General features: G+C 45.8%; 8 protein-coding genes across 8 annotated transcripts; 5 read left to right on the plus strand and 3 right to left on the minus strand.

Moving 5' to 3' along the window:
* Positions 1 to 903: 903 nt before the first annotated feature.
* On the plus strand, positions 904 to 4,919 carry GGI43DRAFT_52970 (uncharacterized protein). Its single transcript, XM_083209961.1, has 6 exons — positions 904 to 1,805; positions 1,858 to 2,866; positions 2,933 to 3,702; positions 3,757 to 4,238; positions 4,298 to 4,650; positions 4,703 to 4,919. The coding sequence occupies exons 1-6, from the start codon at positions 1,382 to 1,384 to the stop codon at positions 4,794 to 4,796; spliced, it is 3,132 nt and encodes a 1,043-aa protein (XP_083060669.1). The 5' UTR covers positions 904 to 1,381; the 3' UTR covers positions 4,797 to 4,919.
* Positions 4,920 to 5,041: 122 nt separating this feature from the next.
* GGI43DRAFT_384035 (SDR family oxidoreductase) lies at positions 5,042 to 5,959 on the minus strand (the record flags this gene model as incomplete). Its single annotated transcript, XM_083203467.1, has 2 exons — positions 5,042 to 5,612; positions 5,679 to 5,959. The coding sequence occupies 2 exons, from the start codon at positions 5,957 to 5,959 to the stop codon at positions 5,042 to 5,044; spliced, it is 852 nt and encodes a 283-aa protein (XP_083060670.1).
* A 2,255-nt stretch (positions 5,960 to 8,214) lies between these two features.
* On the plus strand, positions 8,215 to 9,377 carry GGI43DRAFT_427555 (alkene reductase; the record flags this gene model as incomplete). The annotated part of the gene is made up of 1 exon (XM_083208827.1): positions 8,215 to 9,377. The coding sequence occupies exon 1, from the start codon at positions 8,280 to 8,282 to the stop codon at positions 9,375 to 9,377; it is 1,098 nt and encodes a 365-aa protein (XP_083060671.1). The 5' UTR covers positions 8,215 to 8,279.
* Positions 9,378 to 9,583: 206 nt separating this feature from the next.
* Positions 9,584 to 10,981, minus strand: GGI43DRAFT_405746 (uncharacterized protein). Its single transcript, XM_083206070.1, has one exon. It carries the CDS (start codon positions 10,832 to 10,834, stop codon positions 10,016 to 10,018), a length of 819 nt encoding a protein of 272 aa, XP_083060672.1. The 5' UTR covers positions 10,835 to 10,981; the 3' UTR covers positions 9,584 to 10,015.
* A 27-nt stretch (positions 10,982 to 11,008) lies between these two features.
* Positions 11,009 to 12,899, plus strand: GGI43DRAFT_53024 (kinase-like domain-containing protein). The gene is made up of 2 exons (XM_083209962.1): positions 11,009 to 11,063; positions 11,122 to 12,899. Exon 2 carries the CDS (start codon positions 11,201 to 11,203, stop codon positions 12,815 to 12,817), a length of 1,617 nt encoding a protein of 538 aa, XP_083060673.1. The 5' UTR covers positions 11,009 to 11,063; positions 11,122 to 11,200; the 3' UTR covers positions 12,818 to 12,899.
* A 1,556-nt stretch (positions 12,900 to 14,455) lies between these two features.
* On the minus strand, positions 14,456 to 15,778 carry GGI43DRAFT_423044 (putative PTH11-typeG-protein-coupled receptor; the record flags this gene model as incomplete). Its single annotated transcript, XM_083208180.1, has 3 exons — positions 14,456 to 15,295; positions 15,367 to 15,434; positions 15,565 to 15,778. 3 exons carry the CDS (start codon positions 15,776 to 15,778, stop codon positions 14,456 to 14,458), a joined length of 1,122 nt encoding a protein of 373 aa, XP_083060674.1.
* Positions 15,779 to 17,563: 1,785 nt separating this feature from the next.
* On the plus strand, positions 17,564 to 19,439 carry GGI43DRAFT_53056 (major facilitator superfamily domain-containing protein). The gene is made up of 2 exons (XM_083209963.1): positions 17,564 to 18,075; positions 18,131 to 19,439. The coding sequence occupies exons 1-2, from the start codon at positions 17,803 to 17,805 to the stop codon at positions 19,343 to 19,345; spliced, it is 1,488 nt and encodes a 495-aa protein (XP_083060675.1). The 5' UTR covers positions 17,564 to 17,802; the 3' UTR covers positions 19,346 to 19,439.
* A 683-nt stretch (positions 19,440 to 20,122) lies between these two features.
* Positions 20,123 to 22,696, plus strand: GGI43DRAFT_405752 (thiamine pyrophosphate enzyme, N-terminal TPP binding domain-containing protein). Its single transcript, XM_083206071.1, has 4 exons — positions 20,123 to 20,380; positions 20,453 to 20,823; positions 20,893 to 22,219; positions 22,282 to 22,696. Exons 2-4 carry the CDS (start codon positions 20,659 to 20,661, stop codon positions 22,539 to 22,541), a joined length of 1,752 nt encoding a protein of 583 aa, XP_083060676.1. The 5' UTR covers positions 20,123 to 20,380; positions 20,453 to 20,658; the 3' UTR covers positions 22,542 to 22,696.
* The last annotated feature ends 520 nt before the right edge of the window (positions 22,697 to 23,216 follow it).

Genomic DNA, 23,216 nt, shown 5'->3' on the forward strand with positions numbered 1-23,216 from the left:
ATTTATAACAGTAATGTGGTTAATATGACCAGCATTTCAACCCTCCCCGCCCATAATGGTTCAGCGGCTCGTGGCGTGAGACTGGGGGGGAATTATTGCAGGCATAAAAAGTTACAGAGTAGAGCAGTGTCAAATTTGCAATAGTTTGAGGGATAATTGAGGAAATCGGGTCTTTGACGCCTCATAAATTTAAATTGACCCAAAGTTCAATCATTCTCCTTCTAAGGCTCTTCTGAGGCCTTCAATCCTAATTTGAATGTGAAAGCGCCTAGTCGTTAAATGGGAGGATTTTCACCACTCATACGCAAGAGGGTTTCGAATCTTTTGTTAGTCGGTGTGGACTTCTGGCTGTGAAAATTGGATACAGTAGAAGTGAAGGGGAAATGTGCATACTTTTTTTTAAAAGGGGGAAAAAAAAAAGAGAAACGCTGGAATGCCGATGCAGGCTTGTGTCTGCAAGATCAAAGCACATGTATCCATCGCGCTAATTGAATAGATGTAGCGTCGGCATTGAAGGCTGATAAATCTGCAGATTTCGCCCTCAAACGCGTTAATTTGAGTAAGGTCTAATACTTCATGTTCTGTACCAGTATAAGTAATATAAACCCTTTGTGGGTTGCATTGGCCTAGTTTGCTGCAGGAAGTACTACATCGCATACCAAGTTACAACCATTCAGGGAAAAATTATTCTCAAATTCGCATTCGGGATCCCTGTCGTTGTGGCTAATGGTAGGATCATTAAGCTTTTGGACTACGAAACTGCAGAATGGTCATAGCTCAAGATCAGTCTATACGTTGTATATATCCACATACAAAGGAAAGACCCTACAAGTCTCGTAAACTATTAAGCCATCTTAAAGCGTTAGTAATGGCCGAACTGCCAGATAATTAGACGCCCAAGGTACTATATTGAAGCGCGTATCACTAAACTATACTTGACGCGAATAACTCTTACTCGTACGTATCAGCTCACTTAGACGGTTGAGTGCGATTAATTCATCAGCGGGTGCCAAGAAAGCGCCTCTTGGCTGATCTATATTAGTGTACCTACATACGCTACAACCAAGTCTGGATTATCCGGCAAGCAGCGAGTGGCTCGACTCAAACTCAGTGATCCTCTTACCAGTGGAACAAGGCAGCTATAGTAAGCCAAGAGCTGTTTGAAAGGAGAAGAAGCATTCTCTTCAGCTTAGTCATTTGACCTTGCTGCTGACTATTTATAGTTTTGCTAGGCAACAATACGCTAGTGAGTGGTAGGTGACTTACACTAGCCATAATCAAGTCGCGTTCATTTTCACCTAGCTTTCACGTTCGTGGCCCGACTACACAAACCTCTTTTTCTCTTTCTACCAAAATATTGCCCCGAGGCAGTAATATCACAATGGCAGGAGAAGGTTCACGTCCGACTTCATCCAATATTTTTGAGGCAATTGCCTCTGCGAATATCTCCAGTCTCAAGCAAAGTCTGGCAACGAAGGAAGTGGACCTTGAAGCTCGAGATCCTGTTGGTCGAACTGCACTGCATCTGGCTGTTTCTGCAGCTTCAGCAGAGATTTGCCAGTGTTTGATTGATAATGGTGCTCGTTTGGATGCATGGACTGAACAAGGCGAAGCGGTAGTACATATAGCTGCTAAGAGAGGAGAAATAGATGTTTTCCACGCGATAATGCAACCTCTCGAGGCAAGAAAGCCAGCTACTCAGGGCAATGTCACCGCTGATAATAAAAAGAAAGATCGCTCTGTGCACGTGGATTGCCTCACGGAAAAGCACCAAATGTCACCACTTTATATTGCTGTTGCTCTAGGTGAGTTAGAGATTGTCCCATTATTTTCAATAGGCGCTTACACGAGAAATAGCACATAGAGAAGTTGTGGAAGCCCTACTGGATACTTACCATGCTGATGTCAACATCATCGTTGGCAAACGAGACGACCAACGAGGGTTCCGAAACGCCGATGTTCTTGAAGCAGCTCTTCAGCATCCACGTGACACCTGCCGTTCTCTTTTAAAGATTCTACTTCAGCATGGCGCCAGCTTGCTTAACCCATCAACAGATTCTGTCACAAATTCGTTGCTTGTTTTAGTTTTGCGGCGAGACAAAGATGTAATGGACGTTTTTGCGGAATTCGACTCAGAAGGGTTCGCCCATGCGATCACAAAGGTACTCTGGACGGAAATGATGAGAACCCAGAATGCTCTAACCTGCGCAATCCAAGATAGCCTTGAAGATACGGCATTCAGACTCCTATCGTATGGAGCACCTCCAAAATTGGATTTCGATTCTTCCTTGACTATTCATGAAAACCGCCCGTTTCTCCCACTGGGAAAGACTGCTTTAGAAGCCGCCGAAGCCGATTTCTGGCAGCCTATTTTGAGTGCAGCTCATCATGAAATGCCACGACTAGTGATGGAATTGCTAGATCGCGGAGTAGACCCCAATTCTCGTCTAACTGATCACCAGGCTCGTACCTTGATTGACTATCGCGAGTGTCGCAGTGTCCTGGACCTAGTAATGGCCAAGCTCTCAGAGTTGCGTGGCTGGAGTAAAGAGGAAGAGACTGTCCCTCACGATCTCCAAGGAACGCCAGAGGAGTCTAAACAACGCAATGGAAAGGAAAACGCGATAGTCCAGTTGATCAAGCTATATGAAGACGCAGAAGCAAAGTTGGTTTCCCTGGGAGCTGAACTTGACGGATTTCACCCGCCGGACCCATCAAGCCCTATGCCACATCGGCCTCATAAAAGACTTCAACTACATGCTCCTAATCCTGAGGCGCATACTGAGGCTCCACAGCCTTCAACTACATCCGCTAACGAAGTCGATTTCAGCAAACTTGAAAACATGGAGGATGGCCATGGGGCACTGTAAGTCCTTGAATCTGCCCTGGAATTTGGGAAAGTGTGAGTGCTGATACAGGTTTCTTAAATTAGACTAGCGGCTTGCAGAAACAATGATGTTTCGTTGGTAAAAGCACTTACATTGGGAAGATGGGGACTTGATCTAAAGTTCCCCGCCATTTCAATAGCGGGACTGTCTGGACACTCGAAAGGCCCTTATTACACTGCTTTGGAATCGAAAAATTATGATCTTGCTCGCATTATCGTTCAAATTGCGACAGTTCAGCACGTTGATTTCGTAGATAATAAGGCAAACGATCTATCCACTGCTTTAGCTGACGATAAACATTCCGCGGAAAATATTAAGGCTGTTTCAGCTCAAGTCAAGTCGACCACATTAGCAAAAGCGATTGTTCGCGACAGTGGAGCTATTTCAATTGCAGAGAAACAAAGGGACGAGAAGATGCTCCAGTTTTCGATTGAAATGCATGACTCATTTGGGTTGGAGCAAGACGAGGTCAAACGAAGGCCTCATTCTGTCTATCATTCAATCCAATATGGAGATTGGCCTGAGGGTGTTGCAGAGTGGGTTAAAGCAACTGGTGCACCATTTCAACATGTCGTGAGTAAAGGAAAATTGAAAGGCAGAAAACAACTTGACAATATTCACCATTTGTCTCCTCTCCTTCGAGCCGCTTGGTCTGGCAACCTAGGTATGGTGCGGTTTTATCTTGATAAATCTAAAATAATGGCAGCTTATAAGCATTTTGCAGCACACAACGACTTTTCAACCAACAAAATCGGCCCCGAACAAGCTCGAGCGGAGTTCATTACTGCGGTAGAGGAATGGGTAGACAAAGAAGGTAAGTTTCTACTGATTTATTATTTAGTAACCATTAATAATCGTTGTCTGCCAGAGAATCTTGTCCTACATTGTGCTATCTTATCTGGGAAAGCAGATCTAGTAAAACTTGTATTATCCGCTCGTCCCGAACTTTTAGAAGTTAAATCTATTGACGGGTGGACGCCCCTGTTGGCAGCAGCATCGTGCCGGGGGGTCGAGAGTATACAAATCCTTCTTGAAGCGGGGGCTGACCCCTTCGTCGCCGATGCATTTGGACGTAATATGCTTCACCTTTTTCTAGTTTCCCCTAAGGCGGGTTATGTTTATGAACTTGAAAAACTCTCTTCTTTCCTCCGCGTGGTGAAAAAGCCAATACTTGACAAGCTTCTCGAAGAGCGCTGTGCTGAGAGTCCAGGTGGCCTGACGCCTCTTGCGCGTTGGGTATCTGATACTGTCAAATATGCGCCAAGCACAGTTTCCATTGCTCTTTTAGAGTTTTCTACAATAAAGGCAATGGAGATGTGGGACGGCAGAGGCAATACACCCCTCCACACTGTATGCTTCCCTCTCTTCTATCAAATTTGTCCGGCTAGCTAATAGCAATACTCACCCAGGTAGCAAATACATCGCGGGAAACTCTCATTCGCCCATTTATCGAGAAAGCACCTCATGTTCTGTTTTATGAAGGCTTAGATGGGAAAACCCCTTACGACCTTATCACTGAAAAACAGCTACACGGATATCTGGAATTTCTCATGCCAATCTATACGCAAATCAGGCGCTATCCATCGAATCGGCTAATCCACTGGCCTCTATTTGCATTTAGTACGGATTACGCGGGTTCCTTACAGGAGAAACAGCCTTATAGAGTTTGGGAAATTTGCCAAGATATTGTTAAATCGATGAAACCTGGGCTGCATCGAAGGAAACTGCTCACCGACACTGATCGAATCGAAATCTCACAGCTGTATGTAAAAAGTCAGACGCCCCTGTCTGTAGCATGGCTAATGTCATTATAGATCTAAAGACAAGAAAACATCAGCAAACCCGAAAGCGGGTCACCGCGATGTGATGTCCCTAGCTGTATACAAGCCTGGATACCTATGTTGGTAGGAATAAGCTGCCTACATGTACTTACCTAGTACCTATTTTTCTAGTGTTCAGCCATTACGTCTCCCGTTTTGGCTGAGAGCTGCTACTGGACGTAAAAGTAGTTCTCGTGACAAATTTGATATTTCATCTTTACAATAATGGAATTTATTTATTTGAGCAATATTTATCCTGTAACTCACTCTCCTTTCAAGTTCTTCTACGTCTTTGGCGGCTATGTAATCGGAACATACATCGCTCTCCGTTTCCTATTCTTCTATTCCAATGCTCATTGAGATGGCCTCTATAGTATCCAACTCTTTCAGCCATGCCTCTGCTTCTTTCTTAGCTAGAGGCCAACAGTCTTGACCCATAGGTACTCTTAAACACTTTTGTATGTTTTCAGCGGATGCAAGGCCCGTGCCGAGTATGACGCTAAGAAGTACCTCTGCAGCCTTGGCGACATCTCCTAGTTTACGATGTCTCATGTCTTTCGTCAATTCCACCATTTTTGCAGCTGGAGTATCTATATACTCGCCTAATCCTGCTTCTGGAAAGGTCAAAGTGTCCATGAAGTTAGTTCGATATGCACCCGGCTCAGCGATGATTATTCGTATGTTAAACGGGGCGAGTTCATTCGCAAGCGCCTCAGAAAGGCCCTCTACTGCAAACTTGCTGCTGGCGTATAGTCCCCGGCTAGCAAGTCCAATAAACCCTGCACCACTAGTAATATTGACAATGGTACCGGATCGGCGAGAGCGAAATGTTGGAAGAACGCCTCGAATGGCCCGCAGCGTCCCGTGGAAATTGGTTTCCATCTGGGCATGAGCCTCTGCATCGCTGTAATTGACAATATTAACACTTTCCTTTTCAAGATACTTTACTCAAGAAATGACTATCACGAACCTAATCTGCTCCACAGGGCCCAAGAGTGCATACCCGGCTGAGTTAACTAGAACGTCCACATTCTCCTTTTCGGCGATATCGCGAACTAAATTATCGCATGAGGCGCTAGAAACATCCAGTTCACACCAGACACCTCCCAGATTTTCAAAATTTGGGTTAGATACTCTGGCTCTATCTGAGTTGCGAGTTATTCCGAAGACTTTGTGGCCAAGCCGCAGAGCAGTGAGGCCCAGCTCGCAGCCTAGGCCAGAGCTCGCACCTGTTATCAAGAAGACGGTCATGTTTCGCTTTTTGAGAGAAATTGGGCCATGCAGCAAGAAGAATGTAAAAATTGATAAAATAGAAGGCGTTTCACTTTTAGAAAATGGTAAATATATAGCCCAGAGAGCTTCGCGATTATCTATCGCCGAGTTGGCCTATGTGAAAATGGATCACCGGAATTATGGCTTAAGCCCGATTCAGTAAAAGTGACAATCCTATTCACTACTTGTTGTGATTTTCCGTTGAGATCCGATATGTCCGATCCATTCAATCTGTACAGGTCTCCAATAGTTCTTTCACGTGTTGTTCTATAAAAAAAAATTAGGATGCCTTGATGGGTGAGTTTATTCCAAGCTATTCGTATTACACACGAGATATCCAGCTGCAGTAAAAAGCCATGATATTGTAGCTGCATCAATATTTGTTTGTTTTGGCCGCTAACCAAATTTAATTACTGCGAGGCGAGACAGAGGAGATTCCAGCTGATACTTTGACATGTCAGATTTACAAGTGAGTATAAGCGTATTCGCCGCGCCTGAATTCTGAGAATAAACTGGAGCGCAAATTAGGGACATTTTTACATGAATAGATAAGTGGATATATTAGTTGTAGCTGCTTGTATCTCCTATGCAACTTCTTTACTATACATACATGTTAATTGATTTCTTTTTTATAGTACTAAAATGGTATTCACGGGTCAGATGTAGCCAGAAAGTCCAAATATTCACTAGCTACTCTGGACTTTGCACGGGGAGAAAATTTATTCTTAATTTTGGCACTTCAAAGGGACGTTGGATAGATCGCTAGACTGTATGATATATTCAAGTATAAATCTATTGCAACAGTATCCAAAGACCTTTAGGCATCCACATTTCCAGCATCGTGCTATATGCGAGCTTTGTCGCAAGGCTTTTGAGGTAGGCTCGCCTTGCAAACTAACCACTACTATTAGTAAATGACAAATGAAGCCCATAGTAAGAATTAAGCGAGCCAAGCGACAAGCAGCCATTTCGGGCGAGAGTTAGGCTTGGAGTGCAGCAGTCAACAAGCGAGCCCACGCTTTGCAACAACTATCTCTAAGCTTTTATAGTAATTACAATAATAGGACTACATATGATATTTAGAAGACCAATGCTTAACACAAACAAGGAGTAATGTTTTATGATATGCCGTCTTAGAGATACATCTTTCCCATTGTCTATCTAGTCCATCGGCTTTGTAAAGACAGTTATGAGTTATAATTTAGCATATCAAGTGCGACTATGAGAATGAAAGCAAGAATATCAAAATCTTAAAAAATATAAGCGGCTCTTCGTCCAGTCTTCCTGTGACAGGATTGTCTCATAGCAGCCTTACAACCTAATACGAATACTACGCAGCAAATAATAGCGAAATTTAACCCCCGCCATAGCCGCATCTCTTCATATTATATCGCATTTATGCGGTATCTCAAATCGCCGAAACACCGCTGAAATGTCAACTATCAGGGCGTTCAAGACTGAAAAGTGAGGGTTGATCGTTGTGACGTATTGGCGTATCGTATTGGCGTATTCCAAATCGAGTAGAAATATTCGCATTAGTTGTACCTAAATGCGGCTTAACACTAAAATATTATATAATGCTTATCAAATAATTAGAGCTTGGCTTTCATTTGTGCATGGATTGATTTCGTCCTGCCAAAGGGACACGCTTAATAAAGGTAATGGGAAAAACAAAAGCGCCAATGTAGACTGCCGCTCTAGGATTTGTTGTCCTCAAAAATCAAGAAGGCTAACTTCATATAGGGGTTTAGCCCGCAACATTTTTTCCTGTTTTGGATTAACGTCCCGGAACAACCAGCTGAGGCTTGCCAACGCTGGAATCAGACGAAATATAGATGACCTCTTATTGAACATATGAAGTTTGAGAATGGAATCTTGCAAATTGAAGACTTCGCTACTAACTCGTTCAAGGAGAGCTCTTGTTATACTATTTGCTCGCTCTTTTAAAGCTGTATTGTAGGATTATACATTGATTGCCGTTTGTTCCGATCCAATTTGTGGTTGTTCCTAGAACCTATTAACTTCCTTACTGAAAATCATTTTTAAAGATGTATATAATGTGACAGACGCTCTTCCAAGAATCTGATGTTTTTATTTAAGTTTCCCATAGCATCGACAATAAGCCATCAGCTCAATAAGCCATCTATTATTCTTCTCCTTGATAATTACCGGCACCTTTACTATCTAAGATTACTCTCAACTGGATTAAATTGAAACATCTTGAGTCCAAATACGATTAATTTCCTTTCATCTAACGCTCTGGATATAACATTCACATCTGCCTATCAAACTTCAAACAATGGCTTCCCCAGACTCTCTCCTCTTCACGCCCTTAAAGTTTGGCAAGGTAGAGCTTAGCCATCGAGTTGTTCTATCTGCTCTCACGCGACTTCGCGCCGATAAAAATCATGTTGCAACAGATCTAATGAAAGAGTATTATCTCCAGCGTGCTTCCATGCCAGGTGGCCTCATTATTGCTGAATCTGCTTCAGTAACTAAACATCACGGTGGCATGTCTTATACTTCAGCTATTTGGGGCGAAGAGCACGTACAGGGATGGAAGCCTATCGTGGAAGCAATTCACAACAAAGGAAACTCTATGTATCTCCAGCTTATGGCATTTGGAAGAGCCGCTCAGCCTGCAGCTGCTGAAGAAGATGGATTCACAATCAAAGCACCCAGTGCCATTCCTTTCGAGGGCGGTGCAGTACCTGAAGAAATGACCAAAGAAGATATAAAGAACACTATCAAAGATTATGTCCAAGCCGCCAAAAATGCCATGCGAGCTGGTTTTGACGGCGTCGAGCTATACGCTGCTAACGGCTATCTTCTTGATCAATTTATTCAAGATGTGAGTAACCAGCGGACAGATGAGTACGGCGGTAGAATCGAAAACAGAAATCGGCTGGTAATAGAAATTGCGCAAGCTGTCTCCGACGCCATTGGAGCAGAGCGTGTCGGGATCAAGCTGAGCCCATGGTCTGATTTCCAGGGCATGCGGATGGAAAATCCAATCCCACAATTCACTGATCTCATTCGCCGCCTCAATGATGTTGGTCTTGGCTACCTAAATTTAATCGAGTCTCGCGTTTCGGGGATCGACTACACAGATGGTACGGAGAAGCTTGACTGGGCGTGGGCGCTCTGGGATAAAGTACTTATTGCAACTGGTGGCTATCTGCCAGAGACAGCGCTATCGTTGGTGGAGGAGCACAAGGACAAGAATATTGTGGTTGCATTTGGAAGGCGATACGTCGCTAACCCTGATCTGCCATTCCGTATTCAGAGAGGTCTCGAATTAAACCCATATGACCGCAGCTCATTCTATAAAGTGGCCGCTCCGGAGGGACTTATTGATTATCCATTCAGCAAAGAGTATCTGGCGTTGCAAAATTAACATAGACATTGAAAAGTTATTACAAGATTCATAGAGATTTGACAGTGAATACTACTATTTCATCTATTCTGCTGCGTTACGGTGATTGTTGTCTATGTGATTGTTGGTCTATCTGTTAGAAATATATCGCCAAGAGCGTGTTGCATTTCAGAAATCACTTTCAAACAAAACTAATTATGAAGCAGAGCGAGTAGAGACCACTAAACTGTGATATAGGCGGGTATATATTGTACTGTGGCAGCGTATAAGCTTGCCGGGGTATCTATAAAGAAAAAGCTACTATAAAGACAAATCGTAAGATGAAAAAAATTAACACCTGCTCCATATGCTTGCAATGCCCAATGGTGAGAATTCAATTCACGAGCCATCCAAATCTTCGCCGCTGCACCCAGCCCTGCCGGGATAACGACCATGATTTAGGAACTAGCTCCATCGTGGTAAACGACCCAGCTTGATTACGCCGCTGCCTCCGACCCAGTCAGATTAACGGCCATATCAAAGCACCAGGTGTATGTACTACGACGTGCTACCAGCTTGTCGTTATACTGAAAGACTGCCCGCTGCCCCCAGCCCTGCCAGGTTAACGGGTATGCCTTTCAGTGAACCGGTACTCGGATGTTGAATTCCCCATGCAATGTTCACCTGTTGTTTGTAACTGCGCACGCAATGCCATTGTCGCTTAAATACCACAGCTCGCATCCAGGACTCCGTCTAGAAGACCGTCTTGAGTGTAAAATGGTTTCGATGAGAGGTGAATAGCTATTTTCTTGTAGCTTGTCTTGGCGGCTATTTTTCTTCTGCCGTAGTTGCCGCCGAGATTGCTTTCCACGAGATGATTCTGGCGTAGGGATTGGTGACTGCCGACGAGAGCTTTGACGTTTCCTTCTAGGCGGAGAGGGGCCATGTAGAGTCGTTTGCTGCAGCTTCGGGGATGGTGATGGCTGGGGTATTGAAGTAGAATGCTGAGGTAGAGAGGTTGCGCTGATGGCTGCAAATTCGTCTCCCTCGGGCTCGCTTGCGTCCCTATCCGAAGGCACTGGGCTTGGTAGCGGATTTCGATAAACAGTCTGCGGCTGGCAGCTGCACACTGATTCTACGTCCATCCACGCCCTGTGAAACGCCTCTACTCGCGGATTCGGCTTCTTTTCTTGTTCTAGCTCATATCCAATGCTTGGCCACAGCTCTGGAGATGAGCTTCGAGAGCGTCTGGTCAAATTGCCTGAGCTGTGGTTCGACCTAGCCCGCTTTGCGTCTGGCTCTTCGTCCGAGTCGGTCTGTGAGATATCCGCCCCATTCCTCTTGCGCTTTTCGAGTCGTGGAGGCATCACTGGTGACAGTGATTGTGACGGTGATAGGAAGACATCGCAAGTCTGAGGCTCGGACGCATCGTGGAGCTGCGTTAGCCTGGCCCTTTTGCGCGGCAAAACTGGGCCAGTGTCGGATTTTCGTTTGGTCATCGTGCTAAACGGCAAAATGACGCCCAGATTATGTATGGGAAAGGCGTCAGCGACCGTCGTGAAGTGTCTGGTGTTCGATGGATTCAATCATCTGCTGACCTACTGAGAAGCGGCTGACGATGCTGCGAAGTGAAGCGCGCAGCCACATCACGTGACCCACGATGGTCATCATCGCAAGACGCGACCAGGCATAGAACCAAAGTCGTCGTATCAGGGAGTAAAAACAGATGTGAGCTCACAAGCCGATGCGCATTGGCAGAATCTTTAATTTAACTCTCTTCCTCTAGCTGCTTTCTTCATGCCCGACAACCGCTGTTCCTAGCGCCCATCGCCCGCTATAGCTACTGCTCTTCGCCAGCCATTCTCATGACACACGCAGCAGCAGCTTCCGATGGCGTACCAACTGAGGAAGCCGGCGACATTCAGTTTGCAGTCTTCTCTGCCGATAATGAAGCTGCTATTCACCTTTTAGAGACCATAGAATGCAAAGTATCGCCACCTACCCTCAAGAGCGACGAAAACGCAATTGGTTATCAATTATCGGTACCCTTTTCGTGCGACAGCTTCGACTCTGGACGCTTCAGATGGCGTATTGGCGCCGGCCCATCTCCAGCATTGGTTGAGAAAGGATTGTGTCACTGCAAACCGGACATTCTTCTTTGTCCTCCAGGCAGAACGCCCAGCTCAGTGGCAGTCCGCCGATTCATCAAAGACATTCACGCCACCATTCATATCCATCCGCGATCAGGCGTCCTGTTACTTAAGACACACTCTAGCCGGCCTATTATCTACGAACAAGGCGACGTGGACGATGGTGATTTGATCTTAGATGCGTCAGCAAGGAGGAATACATGCGTTTTGCGGCGAGAACGCAATTATCTTCGCTTCGGCCGATACCGTTTCGTTCTCGAATTTGTCGCCAGTGACCAAAGTCGCAAAAGCTTGAATTCACAACTTGATGAGAATCTCGGCTGCCGTTACAGTGGTCTTCGTCCTTCACAGCTTCTTAGCTTTATACCCATGTCACATTCTGAGACCTCTTGGAATGTATGGCTTCACCAAAAGATTCCAAATTCTACTGTAATATCTGGCGTTGATATCTACACAGGCTGGCCGGTTGCTGTTAAAAAATTAGAGACCAAGGCTAAAGGGCGACAGCAAATGCGACGCCGGCTACAGATTGCCTGCCAGTATAAAGATAAACTGCATAAAGGCGTCCTGGGTGTTATTGATACCTGGTGCGAGCACAAGTCACCCTCTCCATGCCTTTATAATAGGCGGAGCGAAGCCATGAATTCCTGTCACCATACATTCTACTCCGTGCCCCTAGCCGAGCACGATTTTCTCAACATGCCATGGGCCAAGATTGATATCAACACTCGCCTTCTTTATCTCTTTCAGACTTTGACAGGGCTATCCGAGATACATCGGCAAGATATTGCTCACGGGAATATTTTACCCGAGTCATTGCTGATACTGGCTGACACGAAAGGCGAACCACTGCCAGATGTTAACTCGCTGCCAAAAAAGGCGGCTATTTCTCTCTATATACAACCGCTTGGAAAGAGGCCAAGTGCAAGTGTATGCGTTGCTCCGGAAGTTTGGAAATCCAAGGAGAATTTAGATCAGTCCAAAGCTGACATCTGGTCACTTGCTGCCTCATGGCTGTTTGCTTTCGTACGACCACCAAGCGGTATCAGAATTACCAAAGAGTCTTATCACACTCTACAAAAGACATTGGATAGCCAGAGCGAAAAGGGCTTTATACGAGACCCGTTTGCAACTCTTTTACGTCAAATGCTGGCCTGGGATCCAAAGGACCGACCAAGCGCCGAAGAAGCGCTTGCAAATAAAGCATGGGAGCCTGTGCTAGCACATGAGCAGTCAATCGCGGATGACAGAAAGCGAAAGCGAATGGGGGAGACACAGAATTCTACTCAAATCAGGAGAGCTAGGGTACTTTCGCCCGACGTGAATGATTGAAAAGGTCAACTGCATACAATTTTTTACCCGAAGATTTGGTCACCACGTTCCTGGTCGAAAAACAGCTTGCTGATCTCAATTCAACGACTGAGACCCACGAGGCTATAATTCTTAATAGCTTCTAGCCACTACCTGTAACTAGCGACTGCCGCTGCTTGATGAGTCAACTGCTCGGCGGGGCTTTTGAATCAAATACTACCTGAAAACAGTCCCAAGCTTCGGCTTGGCAAGCCAAGTCAAGCCGACGCGCTTCACGGGTCGCGCATACATCACTGGTATTCTCGCGATTCTGATCAGCCCAATGATGTAGGCTGTGCGTGGGTTTACCTTCTCGCATACAGGCAGCAAACCGATGCCCTTCAAGCCCATCTTCTTCAAAGGTTTCTGATCTTAAAAGAGGCATTATACCACGAATATCAGCCTTGGCCAGGTCAATTTGACTCCCAGCTGAACAATATCATCGCCATTAAGGATGTAGATGTGTCACGTGACACGTTCTACTCCACCGCTGATAATGCGAGTGAGATATTATGTAAAGAATGATGACACTAGCAAGCTAGCATTACTCGAGCAGCGTTGGGAATAGAGAAGCTTTCCTCCAAAATATAATCTACCATTTCAATACAAATTTTTCTTCGTTATATCTTGGGTTCTTAGTACGTACTAGGTATTATATAACGCTGCTATAACATGCACCACCCACATGGCGCGTGCCCGCAGCGTCCTGACAAAGAATTAGCTAATACGTATTTTACGCCAATCTGGGCTTGGTTTGCGGCCCGTCCCGCGACCTACCCGTGAGCATCATTGTCATGATCTGGATACAGTCTTGCACCAGAATTACCCCAGCTACATTTATTATACAAATAGCCAAAGGTTATAATAACATCTTACGTAGGTAGTCTTTATCAGAGTCTTAATTTTTAGCCCTAAAACGGCATCTTCAAGTCAAATTAAATTATTGGCATAGGCGTCTCTACCATTCTAAAATTTATAGTTTTGAGTCATGTAGCAGTGTCTCTCCAACCTCCACGATATCGCAATAAAAAGCAGCGTGGAGACACAAACACTTTACTTCTAAGCTCTAGAGAAATACTCTTCATTCCAGCATTTTATTCCACAAGGGTAGCATTTGCTTGCTGAAGCGACCCAGAAATATTACCCTTTCGTTGATAATGTCACTGTAAATGCACGTGGCAGCCTTCAATGAGAACGTTTGCGATCCTGCCTTGGCTTCGAGGTCGCCTCGTCTATGATAATATTTCCAGTATGCAAAGCAGAGTTAAATGTATCTATCAATGAAGACTTGAAGTTCCGACTTATATGTTATATACCCCTATCTAACACATCGAGACAATGGCGTGATACTTCACTAGAAGACATATCGGTAAATGTTTATGGGAAGTAAAGAAAAAAGTTATTGTGTTGCATGTTTTTAGATATTAGAAGCCTTCAGGACATAATAATAACAAATGAAATTGGTGTTGTGCAGTCCCATCTACTTTTATGGTATATATATACAATATTTTCTGCTTCTCTCTTCGTACTTTTACTTGTTTAAAGCACGAATCTCTATCGCAGCTAACATTAAATTTTTAAACATGGCTTGAAAGCCTCAAACTAACTGCATGAATGTTGTTACCTCTTCTCAGAATACTGAATACTATACTCCACCGTCCTCTTAATTCCGTTATTCGCATCGTGCTGCCCGCCAGCCAGAATACTCTCTTCACTTCCAGCACTGGAGTTGTTACGACGAATAGTCGCCATGTGGATGCCGTTAGTCTTTGCACCAGGTTCCACCCATTCATCATTGAGTGGTGCTTGGCTTCTTGCTCCCGTGCCTCTCGAACCCCTCGACTTCGAACCGTAGCCATTCGAATCGTAGCCAGGAGTGCCGTATCGGTTGGCCGAGTTTTTACTACCGAGTGCTGGGAATAATTTGACAACCAGTTGCCGTAGAGTTGGTAAGCATGCGCAGAGGATAGCCACGTTTGGTTCGATGATCGTCCACATCACATTGGCGATGTCGTATGTGTTATCGGTAGAGGTAGCGAATACATCGAGGGTTGTGACTCGGAGGCACGAGGTAATGACGACGAAAACACCAATGGCGAACACAGCCATTAAAGCGAGCTTCTGAGGCCGAGGAACCTCCAGTTGGTAGACCAGGGGCATGGGAAGCAGAAGAATAATGACATCGGTAGCGATCGAAAATCCAGCGTTGGCGAACCAAAACGTGGCAAGATTGATGCATTTTCCTGTTTGGGCCTTGTCGAAGGCTTTGGCGACCGGGTTGCACTGGAAGATCGTCGCGACCATCGAAGATATGCAGTAAATAATAACACAAGCGAGGAGACCCCTGCAAGTCCATCTCATCCAACGAACGATCTCAAATAGACGTAGATAAAGTAGTAGAATGGAGCATTTGGTGAGATTAATCGCCGCTTTATAGGTGACTTGAGACATGTACAGGAACTATCCACCCCATCTATGTTAGATAGCCACAAAATAGCATATGAATGGAACAAATTCTGTACAAAACGCACCTTTAGTGTTTGAATCTGGTTCTGATGTTCTATGTAGACAAAATGCCGACCCATGCCGTAATGGCAGCCTACATGAGTTATCAGCATCATGGTGGAATTTAGCTGGCGATTTAATTACCTACATGTCATCAAAAAAGCACTAGTAAGAAGTGTAAATACCTAAAAGAAAAAAAGAAAGACATTCAATCGTTAGCATACAAATAGTGGGCAGGAAATCCGATCTGGAGATATTCACCAAAGCCGCAATAGCAGTGTAATCATCAGGCCCCATCTTCCCGCCCTGCCTCAGCCGCGCCCATACTCGCAATGCAACGACAAGAGGACTTAAAACCAGAAAAATGATTGCAGGTATGTATACCAAACGAGAGTCATCATCGTTTGGATTAGGTAGTGGCGTCTGTGGAGTGGTCATGCTGGACCTCCGCTGCTTCTGGCTTGACTGCTCCAGTACGTGTCGACGGAAATGTGAAAATGTTGGAACATCAAAATCAAATTCTAAGGCTGAGAAAGGGTGGCCACTCTCGCCTCGTTATAATAATAATAAGTACCGCTATCTAATACTGGCCTGCAGTCTGGAGAGGGTTGCACTCGAACCCAGCTGCCGAATACCACTTACGAAGCGTCAAACTTATGCAGGGACAAGGCTCTGGGAACCCTTCCTACGTTCTCGTACTTGGGTCTCTCATGCCACAGTCGCCTGCCTACCAGCTGCATACGGACACACATGGGTGTAAGAGAATGGATCGAATCAAAATAACATCAAACCTCGTGGGAGCCAGCACAGGGGTAGCCCTTAGTCCGTATTTGATACCACCATGATTGCATTGAACGGCCCCCAGCTCTTTTTTTAATTGCAAGAGCCTGCGATGGACTGACTGGTCGTGCCTGTCGCTGCCTGGTGCAGCTCTGTCCGCAGGAATTCGATGACATCGGCTGGTCTTCCGGAGAGCTGTCTGTATTGATTTTGCCTAGCGTGTTTTCGCGCAAACGTTGTGGCTATTTACCCTATTGGTCCGCGTCTCGCTTCCGGTGGCACTGCAAGGGTGGAAGTGAAAACTTTGGCCGATCCATGTGAGAAATAAGATTGCTGAAGAAAAGCGGTCTCCCCCCTGTCATATCCACTCTAATGCATGTCTGCTGTTGGCTCTAAGGTTTTTGAACTGCTGGTCGTCAGGTTATCATGCAAAAGTCCTGCAGCGAAAAAAAAATTCTCGTCCAGGGGCCTGATGCTACCTCGTCCGGAAGTTGTTCAGCTCCCCCTGCTGAGGGATTTTGGGCGTGTTTGAGATGGCCAAAGCAGTAGTTCGGTGCCAGAGGTTCATTGCTGCCAACGTACAGCCACTTGTACCCAGCGACGATCCACCAGTTCGCGGCTGTCGGGGATCAACATTAAGCAGACGGACCTTATCTGGGGCATCGTACACGAGAAGGGCTACATCGAGATTTTGACACTGAAGAGGGTCAGTAGCGGGCAAAGCCAATTGACGGATGAATATGGCACCCGATCCAAGTGTGGCGCTGGTAGAATTTAGTATGAGGCTAGCTTCCTCTAGCTGCGCTTTAAGACGACCCCCTCCTGTTTGCTGCTCGATTTCATTCAGCGGAGTCTTTCCATTGCATCTGGATGCTCTTTCGAGTGCATCGTCCGGCTCGGCAAAACAAATCAGGCCATGTCTGTCCCCTTACTCAACCCGCCACGTTACATCGGTTGTGCTTCATGGGCATATGCTGTATCTGTAATGAATTCCGCCGAAACCCACAAGCGTTTAGCTGTTTGGGGAAAAGGCGAGAGCAGCGTACGTATGTACTCACAGCTGTAGTCCGGGTTTTTCATTTTCACTGCTCCCCATTGGGGGCTGACCGACCCTTGGCCGGGGCTTCCCCCTGCGTAATAAGAACAATATTGAATATGCTATCTGTTTCTGGATTTCCCACCACCATGGTACGGAGCAGCTAAATCTGCGGCCTAGCTCGAGTTGGCTTGTCTGCGTCGAGACTCTTGGTCCCCGTCTCGGCACTCCCTAGTACTACTGCTCGTATGCAAGACGGAATTCAGTTCTCAATGCCAAACCGCTACATTACTCAACGGGGCTCGTCGTTTATTAACCGACTGAAGACACAGCTTCGCTAAACATTACCCCGGGCCACGCGATCCGTATCTGCAGGTAGAGCCTGCTTTTAATCACCCGTCTTGTTTCTTTTTTATACATCCTTCTCTCGTAGCACCCACGTTATAGTTGTCTCACCTGCATTCTTGCCAAAGCCAATGTCACACAACGTGACCATTTAGGGTTCTTACACAGCTACTCATTTGTTCCTTTGCAGATTCTTTACCCTTTCTTCTTCTTTTTGCCCCTGCTTCCATTATAATCTCAATTGCCATCTACTTTGGGACCAGATACATCGCCATATCAGGGTTACCACAACGTTCATAACATGGCGACGGTCGATGAGAAGGTGCCCGTCGAGACGGGTGAGCAGGCTCTCCCGCAGACGCCTCAGAAAAGCAGCGAATACTCTTCGGATGCCCCAATTGATCCCAAGGCCGAGAGTAGGCTAGTTACGAAGCTTGACTTCATTATATTCCCTACTTTCTTTGTGATATACATGATGTCCTTTTTGGACCGCATCAATATCAGCAATGCTCGTATCCAGGGAATGGTCGCTGACCTTGATCTTGTCGGAAATCGATTTAATGTCGCGCTGTTTGTAAGCTTGGAACAAATGAAGGCACTTTATGTTACAGAAGCTGACTCCCGTACAGATTTATTACATCTCCTATATTCTCTTGGAAGTGCCTTCTAACATGATTATCAAGAAGTTTCGGCCTTCTCTGTACCTGTCTTCGTTGATGTTTTGCTGGGGTATTATCAACATGTGCATGGGCTTTGTCCATTCCTATGGTGCCCTCCTTGGTCTTCGATTCTTGCTCGGTGTTTTCGAAGCCGGTCTCCTGCCTGGTATCATTTATGTTACATCGCAGTATTATAAGCGACACGAATATCAGAAACGCATGTCTTTCTTCTTCTGCAGCACCGTCGTCGCAGGTGCATTTGGTGGATTGCTGGCTTATGCCATTGCCCATCTCGGTGGCAAGCATGGTTTTGCTGCTTGGCGTTGGATCTTCATCATTGAAGGCGCCATCACCTCAACGATCGCCATCATTGCTTCGTTTCTCATTATCGACTGGCCGGAGCAGACCAAATATCTCAATGCTGAAGAGAAAGAGCTACTTCGCCGTCGTCTTGCACTCGATGTTGATGAAACTTGCCGCATGGATGTTCTCAACAAAGATTCGCTTAAATTAATCTTGTCGGACTACAAGATTTGGCTTGGAGCTTTTATTTACTTGGGAATCAGTGTCCCTGGTTTGTCGGGAACCTTCTTTCTCCCCACTATTCTGGTGGAATTCCAATGGGCCGCCGAAGAGGCACAAGTCCACACTATCCCTGTCTATGTTTTTGCGGCCGGCATGATGATCATTGGTGCCTGGGCCTCCGATAGACTCAAGCACCGCTATGGTTTCTTCGTTTTCGGAACTGCCATGGTGACTATTGGATATGGAATGCTTCTTTCTCAAGTTGGAAAGTCTCGCGACTACAAGTTCGGTGCCGTCTTCCTTGTCTTCGGTGGCGCCTACATGGTCACACCCATGGCACTTGCATGGCTGCAGAATAATCTTTCTGGCCAATGGAAGCGCGCATTCGGTTCGTCCATACAAGTCATGATTGGTAACATTGCGGGTGTTATTGGAAGCAACATTTTCCTTGTCCAAGAGTCCCCTACATACAAGACTGGCTATGGTGTTTCGCTTGCATTTATGTGGTTTGGATTAATCGCGGCAACTCTTATGTTCTTGCTCATGTGGCGTGAGAATAAGAAGCGTGATGCCGGCGAGCGAGATGATAGACTAAGCCTCCCCGACGATATCAAGAACAACCTGGGCGATGCTTATCCCACCTTTCGGTTTACTCTTTAAGAGGTTATCATTATCTTGCAATTCGTCTCCTTTTCATCGCATGAATCTTTAGGTTCCCTCTCATACCCTAGGCTAGCTCTTTTAATACGTATTTTACACGCGTTGATGTTAACGGTTTCGCGGCAAAGAAACATTCTACTTTGACTAATGTACTGAAAAATAGAGTGATTTAAATACACGAAGTAATTATGCGTGCTTATTTGTTTACGTATCTGAAATATCAACTCATAAGTATTTATATAAGTGATTATATATCCGGCGGAGACACTCATGGTGCGTCAAAAGCTGCATGCACTAGGGACTTTGAAGTGAGTATTTACGCATGCAAGCAGCATCTGCAGAGTGACATCGCCATCCAGAACATTCTAGTAGTATTTTGAAAACTTTCCATTTGCGGTCGGCCCGTTTGTGTGTGGTGGATATGCAATACTAGTAGTATTGATACCATACTTGTATGCAGGAGCATGGAATAGTGGAATAGTGCTGCTTTGCTTTTGCGGGCCCACTAGCTAGAGTATTTACCAGGTACGCGGCACCAAAAAAAAAATACGATACTGTAGAGTACTCTCGACAGGATACAAACGCAGTTATGAAAAGGCGTAGAGCATGTATAGGCGAGATGAGAAGTTGGTATGGGTTTGAGTGTCTGGGGCTAGAATGATTTATTCGTAGCTATGCTGCTACACCGGCGCAAACCGCACCCGGCAAATCCGGTCGGTTATTACACATAATTGCGGCTAGTTTTAGTACTGCTACTTCGCTAGGGTAAGAGAACTGGCACAGGCTGAGCAGTTCGATAATAACAGCGAGGCTAACCTTGAACAGCTGATGATACCATACTGCCCCGACGAACCATGCCAACCATAGATTTATGAACGTATGCAAACCCACGTAGCGGAGCCGTGAGCCCTGCAGCTATTGAGACTATTGAGAGTGATGCTGGGGTCTATCCTCGTAAAGTCGTCTGTCAGGAGTTACAAGTTAGGCCCAGACTGTCAGCTGTTACTCGATACGATGCTGCAGGAGAAAACCAGGGTACGCATTGGTACTCCATATGAACGAAAAAGTAGGGATTCGCTAATCAATGGGGCTTGATCGCGTCCGCAGGAAGGATCGGTTTATGCGGCCTAGCGATAGCACAGGCCCCATAGTTGCATTCTTTTAAACAGGGGCACAGCGCACGACGCGGAGCAGAAGCTCTTTGCCGGTTAGTTTCCCCAAGAAGCAAAACAATTATAGTCTCACTCTGCTGCGTGCTGTTCGGCTTGCCAGTAAGAACATACTCAACTGTAGTGTTCGTAAGAGAGTTCAAAATGTATTCGGCGTCTTTCGCATTCTTTGAAGCAATATGGGACGCGGGGGTCACCCACTGTTTCGTCAACCTGGGGTCAGATCACCCGGGTATGATTGAGGCCATGGTGAAGGGCCAGCGAGAGGCCCAAAGGAAATTCCCGCGTATTATTACGTGCCCTAGCGAGGTATCATCCTTCCCTACATAGAGCCTAGCTTCTTGTAAAATGACTGCTGATAATGGTTGACGTGGACAGATGGTAGCCATGTCCATGGCAGATGGCTACGCCCGATTAACTGGGAAGCCACAGTGTGTTATTGTCCATGTCGATGTTGGAACACAAGCCCTCGGTGTGGCGGTTCACAATGCCTCGAGCGGCCATGCCCCTGTCCTCATCTTTGCTGGAATGTCCCCTTTTACTCAGGAGGGTGAGATGCTCGGCTCACGCACCGAGTTTATCCACTGGCTGCAAGATGTCCCTGATCAAAGGGCTATTGTTGCACAATATTGCCGGTACACAGCTGAGATTAAAACTGGCCTTAATGTCAAGCAGATGGTTAACCGAGCATTGCAATTTTCCAAAACTGCTCCACAGGGTCCAGTATACCTTTGTGCTGCTAGAGAGGTCATGGAAGCAGAGATCAGCCCTTACTCTATTCAGCAAGAACATTGGAATCATGTCGAATTAGGCAGCCTTCCTCCAAAGGCTGCAAGCAGCATTGCTCAAGCGTTGGCCAATGCCGAGAGGCCACTGGTGGTCACCGGCTACTCGGGTCGAAATCATGGTATTGCTGACGCTTTAGTCGAGTTAGCAGATACCGTCAAGGCTCTACGTGTGCTCGACTCGGCAGGAAGTGACATGTGCTTCCCCGGTGACCATCCAGCCTGGCTAGGAGTTAAACAAGGAGCTCCCGATGAATCTATTCCGGAAGCCGACGTTATATTGGTTCTAGACTCCGACGTGCCATGGATCCCAACGCGGTGCAAGCCCAATCCGGACGCAAAGATATATCACATTGATGCTGACCCCTTGAAACAACGGATGCCTTTACACTATATTCCATCCATTGGTCGGTACCTGGCAGACGGATTAAATTCTATTGAGCAGATTCTTCAAAATCTCAAGACAGGCGAAGCAGCCGGGATTCTCGTGACAAAAGATCAGGGCACAGCCGAAGAAACCCGTCGTAGCTCTTACGCTGCCAAGATTGAACACATCACCAAAGCGGCACAACCGTTCCCAGATGGCAGTTTTGGTACGGGCTATCTGAGTAAAGTGCTTCGATCTGTTTGCCCAGTGGATACAATATGGGCTACAGAAGCAGTGACCAACACCGGCTTTATTCACGATAACGTAAGACCAACGAAACCAGGCTCATGGATCAACTGTGGAGCTGGTGGTCTCGGCTGGTCTGGCGGCGGTGCTTTGGGCATTAAGCTGGCCACCGATGCTGAAGGAAAGGGGCAATTTGTATGCCAAATTGTGGGCGATGGAACTTACCTCTTCTCCATGCCTTCAAGCGTATATTGGATATCCAAGCGATATAATATTCCCATTTTGACAATTGTTCTGAACAATAATGGTAAGTTCTTTGCACTGGACTTATAAATTTTGGAAATGCCGGCACTGATTTGATTCGTACAGGATGGAATGCGCCTAGAAAATCGCACATATTGGTCCATCCCGAGGGTGAAGCCGCAAAGGCAACTAACGAAGAAATGAATATCTCATTTCATCCAACACCCGACTATGCTGGTATAGCAGCAGCAGCAGGCGCAGGCGATATTTGTGCACTGAAAGTGACGAACGCTGATCAACTGGAAGGTATTCTTAGAGATGCGGTAGCCAACGTGAAGGGTGGAAAAACAACTGTTGTAGATTGCAAAGTTGTACCAGACTGCTAGAATTAGACAATGCTTTAAAAAGAAATGAATGCAATATTAGATAGTAATTATATGAACTAGAACTAGTCTTTCAAGAGGCTTGACATAGTTCACAATTATTTGTGAATTTACGCAAACCACACTACGGTTTGACTGAGTCTGGTACTCAATTGACCCTGAATTGTCTTGAAACCTCTGTTGCTGTATACGATCAATCATTAAAGGCCTTTTACACATTGTTTTGTGAAAACATCGCCGAGACATGCTGCCCCCCTTAGCAGTGAGATCTTGGGCACGCACTCCCTCGTAGGTAGGCGTATTAATCGGCACAGCAGTGAAGAATTTCAACAGACTATTAAGATCCAACTGGACATTTTCCATTGCTTAACTTAAATGTTATGAATGAATCTTGATGATGTTTTTCGTACTTGGTCCTGATAAAGTTGGATTATTGGCCCATGTTTCTGACTGGAGACAGTGTCACGAAAGTAAGCACGTCACTTGAGAAGTGGGAAGCTGCCCACAATCATAATCCAGCCCATTATAGCAATACAGACTACAAGGTAGTAATAATGCATTCGCGTGGTCGCCATAACTTGATCATTTCCAATTTCTCTCAGTGATAGGCCCCTTGATCGGACTCATTAGAATAATACGATTATGTATTTATGTATATTTAGCTTCCCTCATTTGTGA

This window comes from Trichoderma evansii, assembly GCF_050947405.1.
Source record: "Trichoderma evansii strain SZMC 28006 chromosome Unknown GGI43scaffold_10, whole genome shotgun sequence".
In the NCBI taxonomy this organism is placed as follows: domain Eukaryota; kingdom Fungi; phylum Ascomycota; class Sordariomycetes; order Hypocreales; family Hypocreaceae; genus Trichoderma; species Trichoderma evansii.

Bases quoted from the DNA above. Each gene is read 5' to 3' on its own strand.
- GGI43DRAFT_53024 (XM_083209962.1), top strand. From the start codon at position 11,201: ATGACACACGCAGCAGCAGCTTCCGATGGCGTACCAACTGAGGAAGCC.
- GGI43DRAFT_405752 (XM_083206071.1), top strand. From the start codon at position 20,659: ATGTATTCGGCGTCTTTCGCATTCTTTGAAGCAATATGGGACGCGGGG. The intron at 20,824-20,892 runs GTATCATCCTTC...TGACGTGGACAG, and splicing joins TTATTACGTGCCCTAGCGAG to ATGGTAGCCATGTCCATGGC. The intron at 22,220-22,281 runs GTAAGTTCTTTG...TGATTCGTACAG, and splicing joins AATTGTTCTGAACAATAATG to GATGGAATGCGCCTAGAAAA.
- GGI43DRAFT_53056 (XM_083209963.1), top strand. From the start codon at position 17,803: ATGGCGACGGTCGATGAGAAGGTGCCCGTCGAGACGGGTGAGCAGGCT. The intron at 18,076-18,130 runs GTAAGCTTGGAA...ACTCCCGTACAG, and splicing joins GATTTAATGTCGCGCTGTTT to ATTTATTACATCTCCTATAT.
- GGI43DRAFT_405746 (XM_083206070.1), bottom strand. From the start codon at position 10,834: ATGACCAAACGAAAATCCGACACTGGCCCAGTTTTGCCGCGCAAAAGG.
- GGI43DRAFT_52970 (XM_083209961.1), top strand. From the start codon at position 1,382: ATGGCAGGAGAAGGTTCACGTCCGACTTCATCCAATATTTTTGAGGCA. The intron at 1,806-1,857 runs GTGAGTTAGAGA...CACGAGAAATAG, and splicing joins TTATATTGCTGTTGCTCTAG to CACATAGAGAAGTTGTGGAA. The intron at 4,651-4,702 runs GTATGTAAAAAG...ATGTCATTATAG, and splicing joins CGAATCGAAATCTCACAGCT to ATCTAAAGACAAGAAAACAT.